This window comes from Artemia franciscana, chromosome 3, assembly GCF_032884065.1.
Source record: "Artemia franciscana chromosome 3, ASM3288406v1, whole genome shotgun sequence".
In the NCBI taxonomy this organism is placed as follows: domain Eukaryota; kingdom Metazoa; phylum Arthropoda; class Branchiopoda; order Anostraca; family Artemiidae; genus Artemia; species Artemia franciscana.
Window position 1 is genome coordinate 18,742,021 of NC_088865.1, and position 10,225 is coordinate 18,752,245.

The window sequence follows — 10,225 nt, forward strand, 5'->3', positions numbered from 1 at the left end:
AAATATTTGAGGACCAGTTCCGGACCAATGTCAGGGACAAAACAGAGTAAAAGCTAGATTAAACACACACACTAAAAATTGGACCAAAGTTCAAATTGTGTGTAACAAAATTACAATCTCGGCATTTGACTGAGGAATTTAATGAGACGTCTGATAGATTTAGTTATTATGGGATGTGGTTTGCCAAAGGTTTAAGTTTGAAACTGAAATACCGACAAAACATTTGTGTAGTCGGATTTACAATGGCCAGATATGTGGTTTAAAGTATATTAGTTTGATATTTCATTATCATTGTAATACAAAAAAATTCTTCCCTAGCTTTGATGAGAGTTTACTGATTAAAATGAAGAAAAAGCTCTGGTATATTTTTTTAAGATATCTAATAATTTTCTTATGTCATACCGATATCGACACAATCCTAACAATAATACTGTTCTTCCAATGACTGAAGATAAATTTTTTATTGGTGTAATTGTAGGTTTTCTTGCAAAGTGTGGTGCAGACTTCATTGATAGGATATGGACTAAGATGACAAAAAGTGACAGATTTTGTGACAGCAGCAGTGACAGCAGCAACAATAAAGGCTGTAATTGGAATGGATGTGAAAGGAGTCATTCGACTGACAGTGAAACAAGTTGCTCGTCTTCAGAATCCCTCAGCAGCAATGGTGAAGTTCATGGGAATGACCGGGAAATAGTAGCGATTCAAGGTGATAAAAAAACTCCTGTTGGTGAAGAATCCCCTCTTAATTATGATGAGATCAAAGCTATTGCTGATTTTTTGTTATCTAAAACGATGTACAGGTGCCAAATTGGAATTATTTGTGGCTCTGGGTTGAGTGAACTTGGAAACTTATTAGAAAATAGAACCACCATTCATTACGAAGATATACCCCATTTCCCTGTTTCAACCGTTGTAGGGCATAAGGGCCAAATGGTCATTGGGCTGCTTAAAAATGTTCCAGTTGTGTGTATGCAAGGTAGATTTCATCCATATGAAGGATACCCAACTTGGAAGTGTGCTTTACCAGTCCGAGTCTTGCACTTAATGGGAGTTAAGAGTTTAATCATTAGCAATGCTGCTGGTAGTTTAATGTCTGATCATAGAGTTGGTGACATAATGATAATAAAAGATCATATAAGCATGCCAGGGTTAGCTGGAAGGTCTCCATTGGTGGGTTCGAATGATAATAGATTTGGCACTCGATTCCCCTCAATGCAAGGTGCGTACAATAAAAAATATCGTGAATATGCACTAAAAATTGGTGAAGAAATTGGCTTGAAGGACAACATTCACGAAGGTGTTTATTGCATGAACGGTGGGCCAGTATATGAGACACCGGCTGAATGCCGAATGCTACTAAATACATTAAATATTAACGCTGTTGGAATGTCCACTGTACCAGAAGTGGTTGTAGCTCGCCATTGTGGCATGTTAGTTTTTGCTTTCAGCCTTATTTCAAATAAATGTGTGATGGACACTGATTCTGAAAATTCACCTAATCATGCAGAAGTTGTTGCAGCCTGTGCAAGTAGGAAGTCTGACTTGAAGGTTTTTGTGGAGAGAATGGTACTTCAAATATACAATGATTTGCAATCACTGCCTTTGGAAAATGACAAATCTTATTGGAAATTGTTATTGGGTAAATAAGATATACAAATCTTATTGGCTCCTACCGTCTTTACTAATAATACTACCAAGTTAAGTAAAGCTGCCAACCTGATCAATCTTCTCGTTATCCAACGTCACCTTTTCGTCTTATTCATAGCCTTAGTGACTTAGTCTTCTTCATATTAATTTTCAAGCCTATTCTAGCACCCTGAACTCGCAAAACCTCTAAAATTTCATTCATTTTGCTCACACTTTCATCTAATATGCTTAAATCATCAGAATAATCTAAGTCCAGGAGCGTTTTTCCTCCCCATTTGATTCTGTGGTCTCCAATTGCCTTTTCTGTGCTCCTTAAGACGAAGTCCATCAAAATGATACGTATAAAGGGGGAAAGAACTCAACCCTGCTTAATTCCTGATTTAATACAAAACCAGTTACTAACCTCATTTCCTACCTTAACCGAGGCAGTATTATTCTCGTACATAGCAAAAATTGCTTTAATGTATTTTTCTGGTATGTAGCTGCTTAGCACCAAAAATGTAATATAGCTTGAATCGGTCGGTAAAATTAAATTTAAAAGCCTAAGGGAATTCGGATTTCAACTGAATAAACCGTTGAGCATAGTCTTAATGTTCTTGAGCTCAGACCCAAAACTACTGTTTTGAAATACAATCACACATAAGGTTTACTCTGTATTAATGCTCGAATGCTTTATTATTATTAGTTTTTTCCCCAGAGGCATTTCATATGGAAGGAATGGCCATATAAACTTCGTCGGGGGCTCATTCGATTAAAAATCGGAAATTCTAGTGGCTTTTTTTGTCAAAAGTGATCAGAGGAAAACTAACCCCCTCCCCACGTCCTTTTCCCCCAAATGCATCAGATAAATTTTTAAGACATCCATGCTGTCAAAAATAGTTCAAAGGTTGGATGACAAAAACTTCGGTGTTGATAGGACCCCCTAGGGCCCGGGGGCAGACCTTAAAACTTACACCCCGGGGGTATATATGGCTCTTATGGAAGGGATGCTCGAATAAATTTCAGAAAGGGCTTGTTTGAGTGAAAATTGAAAGCTCTAGTGCATTTTTTTTAGAGTCAAGAGAAATCGGATTTTTTTAAGAGTCAAATACACCGGAAACAAATAATAGGTACACCAACTCGCAAAAGTTGCAAACCCCTCATTGCAACTAGCAAAAGTTGCAAACCCCTCATCGCTGAAGATGATTGTAGCCTAACAGCCGATTATTACTTACAAGTCCCCTACATGTCTTACCACTGGAATCAAATTGGTCTTACCATCAAATACAACGGAAACAAAAAATAGGTACACCAACTAGTAAGAGTTGCGAACCCCTCATTGCCGAAGATGATTATGAGCTAACAGCCGACTGTTGCTTACAACTCCCCTATATGTCTCACAATTGGTATCGGCCTATTTTTGGTTTCAGTGTGTACCTTACTACTGAAGTTGTCAACCCCTTTAAACTTTCAAACTGGTATATCTCATGAAGGAATTTTTGTACAAAAAAATGGATGACATATACTTTAATCAGCTCATCAAAAGCTATCGACAGCCGTCGAAAAAAAATCTATCTGCCTTAGTTCAAAAGTTGACTTTTTTGCCTTAGGCCAACTTTCTAACGTCATCACTTAGAAAGGAGCAAAGGATAAACTCTAATTTCTTTAGTAATGAGAGAACTTTTAAAGTTTAAGAGGCACATCTGATAACATTTCTCTACCGCAATCCCAAGTGCGAAAAACCGAATGATAAACTCAGCCGAAATCACGGCAGCACTTTCGGACCCGTGGGAAAATGCCGCTTTTATGCTTCTCTAAATTTTTCTATTTATCACTCAAAGAAGATATATTGGCTGTGGGGCAGGGTAACTGTCGCATATATTTATCACTTATAGATTTTAGTCCATCTTCAATTTGAAACTGGTGCCTGCCTGCTTGCCTGCTAGAACGGAGCTTTCCACTCGAAAGCAGAAACATGGTTTGATGAAACGAAAGCTTGGCTGCATAACTTCAGATTGTCCTCTCTGACATAGGCTATACAACTCCTCTTCACTTCACACACTATAGGCTCTGGCTCAAGGACAAGCAAAAACCATCCTTTTTGGCCCCAGGCAAGAGTTCTACGAAGCTTTCCAAAATGTAAAGTCATATTCATCAATCCGGCCTAAGGTCCACACTTTCCGTAAAAACCGCAGATGTCAGACGTTTACCACTTTCTAGGAATAAGCTGAAATCGGGGTGCTAGGAAAAAAAAAAAAAAAAAAAAAAAAACACGACAAACCCAAAGTGTTGCTCTCGCAACACAATTGAAAGTTCTAGTTCAGTTTTTAAGAGTCTAAAGAGATTCGAGGGCAGATTGTATAGCTTAAATTTTACAGTATGAAGAAGTTACTTGACCAGTTTCTTGTGTCGAAATTTTACAGTGTCTGTTATATAACCGATAATTACCAACAAAGTATTTTGATACATGTATTGTTATCAAAATTCTGGTTCTTATAATTCTGGTTTCTATCGAAAAGGGTTGCTCTTTACTTATCGATTGACCTTGGACTACTAAGAATTCATTGTAGCACCAAGCCAACAACAAACACTCCTTATCTATCCTTGTCTATTCAAAGCCTTTTTCTTTACCTCCTCCTTGAATTTTCCATTTTCAACCTTCCTTATAACCTCTTTCACCAATTCGGGGACGATCTGCTTTCCATTTGGTCAATGGTGGATGAACAACAAGTAAAATCGACTATGTCATTTTTCATATGTAAGACATGGCCAAGCAGCCTTAGCCTATCTTTGATTATAGCCGTAGAAGGGGGATTGAACCATATTTTTGGTTATAGCTTACTGTTTGATATATGGTCAGTAAAAAATAACCTAAATGCATTCCTGCCAGTATTATAAGGCAACCTCTAATAAGCAACATAGCTAAGAATAGGTTATTTAGCCCAAAAAAGCCATTTGAAATAGAAGAACCTCTAAAAACTATCAAGCAATCACCCCAAAGAGTTTGATAATATTCATAAGCCTTTAAAATCTCCTTTGAAAAAATGAAGAGAAATTTTTCCAATTTTTTTTTTAGTTTTACTCTAACCAGACAGGAAACTTCCATAAAACGATTGCCTTTTCTCCCGATTGTAATTCATCTTAGCCGTAACATATTTATCTAATTGAACACGTTGATGTCCATTCTGCAGATTCTATGCTTCACCCCTTCTTGACTCCATTAATTATTCAAGATCATTGTAACTCCTAAAGGGAAGGGTGTTCCAGCAATTGAACTTAGGTAATTGGCTGGATTAACTTGAGCATATGGCACCATTTGAGTTTGATTACTCCTGAATAATTTAGAGCAACTTTGAAAAGACATCACAGTAAAAGCTTACAATTGGAGCTGTACTAAGTGGATTATCACTTTTTAATTAATCTGGAATTTGAAGTTGGATTCAGATTGAAATTATTAAGTCAAAGCAGTGTTTCTACTAATGGAATTACAGGCGCTTGAGTACAACAGAATGTTTGAAAAGTAGAAGGTATAATTAAGAGTAGTGTTCGGTGGTCAAACTGACGGAATACGCAAATAACCTGTATATACAGCCAAGGCCGTATCCAAGATTTTTTTTTTTTTTGGGGGGGGGGTAGTTAGAAAAATCTTCAAAAACCGCATGCAAAATTTGTTTATGTTCATTTTTCTAACACTTTTGAGAGTCGATCAAACATTGTGTTTGGGGGGAGGGACTAATCCCCCTGGTCGATCAAACATTGTTTTTGGGGGAGAGGGCCTTGTATACAGCTTTCACTAATATAATGTCTTAAAAAGAACTTTTAGAGAAGATGATTCTTCAAAGTTCATTTATAGTTTTTTGCCATGAAAGCTGAATGACTTTCTTTTGAAAAACAGAAAACAAAAAACAGTACAACACATAGACACTAATTCTCTGCGAGCAAAGCGGTATCCAAGATTCTTTTTTGGGAGAGGGAGGGTTACAAAAAATATGGAAAACACATCAATAAGTGTGTTTTATGTATTTTCATTACGTTTTTGCTAGTCTCACAAGTACTTCGGGGCGGGGGGGGGGGTTCAAACCTGCTAACACACACACACCCCTGCCTTCACTGGATATTGCCTTAATATGTCCTGGCACCTTTTATAATACTCAAGGACTTCAAGCAAATGTACTATAAAAAAAATTCATGCGTACAGAAATATTAATATTTTTTTACAGGAACCGTAGTTTTTTTACTCGCTAACTTGTCTTTCCTGGTTTAATTATGACCAGTTCACAAAGAAATTTTACTGAAACCAAGGTTTCCCTAATGGCAATTTAAGTTAATCAAAATGTTTTGTAGAATTTTTCAGCCAATCAGAAAATCCTATGAAAAATCCAGCTGGCTCAAATGGAGCTAGTTATTAGCAGTAAAGTTTTTTGACAAAATTTCTACTTAGAAAATTTAAGGCGTTTTTGTAATTAACTGTATCTGCCTCTCCTATCAATGTATTTTTAATAACACTGGAAATCAAGGCCTTCTGACCTCAGATGCTGTTTTCTTAGAACTTCTAATGCACAGAACGATTTGGACTCACTTAAGAAGAGAAAACCAAGATATTAAATTGGTTAATGAATCCAGTAAACTATGAATGTGAAAAAAAATATGAAACAGCTAAGAAAATCAATTATTGCAGAAAAGCATAAGCAAGGTTGCACTAAAAACTCTAAACTGGTCAGATGTATGCACACAGTCATTCCGTAACAAGCCAAAAAACCAAAACGGTAACGGTTTAAAATATGCTAAGTGACTTTTCTGTGAAACTCAGTTTCATACATGGTCATCTTGAAGAAGCTGCCGCGTCCCTTAGTCTGCTGCTTTTCCTGCTATCTCATTTGATTTTCAAAATGGTGAGATGTTTTTTATCCTCGTTCTCACTTTAAGACGTCCTTGCCGAATGTTTAGCAAGCTAGACTTGAAATACTTTGTCCGTGAAAACAGGGGGTCCAGCAAGGCCAGATTAAAGCCTTGATACTTCTAGGCCCCACCGTTTTTGTCGTTCAATTTTTGCAAGATTTTCGGAAAAACGTTGAAAATTCACGGATAGTGGAAGCAATGAACAGAAAGCAAATGCTGAGCTAAAAGAATGAAAGAGAAAGGAGATACCGAACTCTCAGTTGCCATACTTGAGAGACATCTGACAGGCTTTAAGTGGCCTCGGAATCCTTGTTTTATTTTATAATCTCTTTTCTGTGAAGAGGTTGCGCGGCTACGGAATCTCCCTGGCACTTTGACGGTAAATCACATCGGTCCTGTTAGCGTTAAGAAAAAAAATCACTCAGCAATAGTTCATTGTGTCTCCTGGGTCTGGCATTCTACGCCCCTAGGCCCGACCTAGTGAGCTTATTGGTAAATATGGGACCGGTTCGAGTCTTGGGGTCACTAGCTATTTGGCGTGGAATTGGTTTCAGTAACGTGATTCTGTAAGTTCAGCCAGAGACCACCAAGCTCTAAATGGGTAGTGAGTGAAACCTGGGCAAGGTAAACAGGAAGGTTGTGCGAAAGCACAGAATATCTTGCCTCACCCTTCCCATTGCAGTTCATTGCTGAAGGGTCATGAAACGGAGATCAGCACCGGCAGAAGGGATTATAAGGTTCAGTGCCATCTTCTTTACCTTTAGCCTTCCCATTTTCAGGAAGAGCCTAAAAAAGCATAATGTTGATGACAAATATTTTTGTTAGTCTCAAAGGCCTAAAGGAACCATCCTCGTTAAAAAAAAACCAACAAAGTAAACAAATGTAATTAATAATAGCTTATAACAGTTACTTTTAGATTTCGTTTATATTTTAATTTTTGTCGCTTAATGGCCGTTGAATTACCGCAGCATAAGATAAATAACTATGTTTATATAGATTTACCGCTTTAATAAAGATTTTCAAATCCTCTTTTAAATTTTCGATCACCATAGGTTAGAGTTTGTTTTTTTTACTAGGTTGCAACTGACGCTGCGACCGATGCAACCCCGTTAGCATCAACTCAAGACCCTAACCTTCTAGAAGAGAGAGTGAGGACACACTTCTTATGGTTAAGACATTTACTTCTTGTCAAATTTGATTGAAGGCGCAATCAATTCAGATACCCGCCTATTTTTTAGTCATTGTCACTACTAATCGTCTTAAAACCGCTATTACATTCCAATTTCTGAAATTTGACAATGCATCATTGAAATGACGCAAAAACTTATTTTAAAATTACACAGGATTTGATCACAGCATTTCAAACTGATTCTATCCAACACCCTGTAATCTAAATTTGATTTGAAAACAATTGTCTGTCATAGACGATGACTGGAGTTTGAAATTTGCTATTGAGGTAATTACAGTGTCTGTTTCTTGAGAGGTAGTAAATAACATTTGTATGGATTAGCGGTGAGGTCGAAAGTTTAGGGAAACAAATAGGCTGTATAAGCTTTACAAACATCATACATTTCCAATTTATAATTAAAACAATAAATAAAATAAATCATCGTTCCTTTATTTTTAGGTGACTTATTTCTACTGACAGAACCGTACTCTAAGTTCTCCTGTTTTTACAGTTTTAATTTTGTTTTGAAACACTTAATTAAAGCCCCTTTGGTACTAGTTAATTTATTCGGAAAACACCCAAGAAGTGAAGTATGGTTAATCCCAATGAAATATACCAAAGTATAACACTTTAGAAAAAAAAAAAATTATGGACACTATGACAAAAAATTATGGAAAGCAGGCTACGCAGGATGATGCATTATATAAAATATCTAACATGGCCAAAATACCAACTCTATATGTTAAACATTTAATTAAAATATTCGAACAGTGTAGTTTTTCCACTGAGCCTAAGCTAATTGTATCTGAATACAGATTGAGCGCATTCCAAATAATTAACCAAGTTCCATCCCTTTTTACAGCTAAATAAGACCCTGATTAATACAATTTTATAATAACATTAATAGAACTGCTGTATTAACAGAATTAATAGAAGAAACGCTGCTCAGCAGAGATATTTCTGAATTCTAAACAAAGTGTGATTATAGTTACATGCAAATGTTTAGCAGTGTCAATTTCCTAACATAAATTTTAATGTTTCTTTCTTGAGTTTGATACTGTGTCTATTGAATAGTTTGTAATTTTTTCGCAAATTGCCCAAACGTAATGATTATTCTTTCAAACATTTTATGGTAATGAACTATCAGTTAGGAGCACACACACACACACACACACACACACACACACACACACACACACACACACACACACACACACACACACACACACACACACACACACACACACACACACACACACACACACACACACACACACACACACACACACACACACACACACACACACACACACACACACACACACACACACACACACACACACACACACACACACACACACACACACACACACACACACACACACACACACACACACACACACACACACACACACACACACACACACACACACACACACACACACACACACACACACACACACACACACACACACACACACACACACACACACACACACACACACACACACACACACACACACACACACACACACACACACACACACACACACACACACACACACACACACACACACACACACACACACACACACACACACGACACAGAGACACACACGACACACACGACACACACGACATCATGGTTTATGCTTTCGGACGCAAGGCTTATTTTTGAACAAGATTATAAGCTCTCCAAATCAAACTTATCTCTAAATTTGGGTTGAAATCATAAGTTGAAGAACATTTTTCAATAGTATCAAAACTTCAAGTTTTGCCACACTTTTTAATAAGGGTATACTTTCAGTCTAAAAGTTCTTTTGGTTTCTCAGTTAATTACACAAAATACTTAAAACACTTTTACATCCCCCTTAAAAAGATATTCATCTAAAGCTTCGTCAACTTCTCAGGTAATAGTCTCAGTAATATCAGCCATTTCGTTATTAGTTCCTTTTAACAGAGTTAGGCTCTATCTTGTATTTTCCAGATGCCTAAGAGTGTTGGACTTCTCTGCAACTAATAAACTTGTGTGCTTCCTTTTAGAATTCCCAGTGGGATTGTTCCTGTGGTAAATGCACCACCGCTTTGACCTCTTAAAAGAGATAGGGACGAAAATCTTGATTATCTCTTAAAAAGAGACTGTACTTTAGTTGTCAAATAGTTCGTGGTAACGAACTGTAGTAAGGAGCGACCCGGCTCAATAGTAACCAAAACTCTAAAAAACAAAATTTCGATACCAATAGCTACGTTACGTAAGCTAACTCGTAAGTTACGTATATCTTTTACTAATAAAAATGTTCGTACAAAATTAAAAGTCTTAGTTGCCTTTTTAAGTAACCAAAACATTGGAGGGCAACTAGGCCTCCTCTCCCGCTCCTTTTTTCTCAAAATCATTCAATCAAAACAATGAGAAAGCCATTTAGCCAAAAAAAAAAAAATATATGCAAATTTCGTTTTAATTATTCATCTGCGGAGAGCCAAAATCAAAACATGCATTAATTCAAAAACGTTTAGAAATTAAATTAAAAA

General features: G+C 36.8%; 1 protein-coding gene across 1 annotated transcript; it reads left to right on the plus strand.

Annotated features, from left to right (window-relative positions):
- The first annotated feature begins 453 nt into the window (after window positions 1-453).
- On the plus strand, window positions 454-8,844 carry LOC136024973 (purine nucleoside phosphorylase-like). Its single transcript, XM_065700577.1, has one exon. The coding sequence runs from the start codon at window positions 529-531 to the stop codon at window positions 1,648-1,650; it is 1,122 nt and encodes a 373-aa protein (XP_065556649.1). The 5' UTR covers window positions 454-528; the 3' UTR covers window positions 1,651-8,844.
- The last annotated feature ends 1,381 nt before the right edge of the window (window positions 8,845-10,225 follow it).

Bases quoted from the DNA above. Each gene is read 5' to 3' on its own strand.
- LOC136024973 (XM_065700577.1), top strand. From the start codon at position 529: ATGACAAAAAGTGACAGATTTTGTGACAGCAGCAGTGACAGCAGCAAC.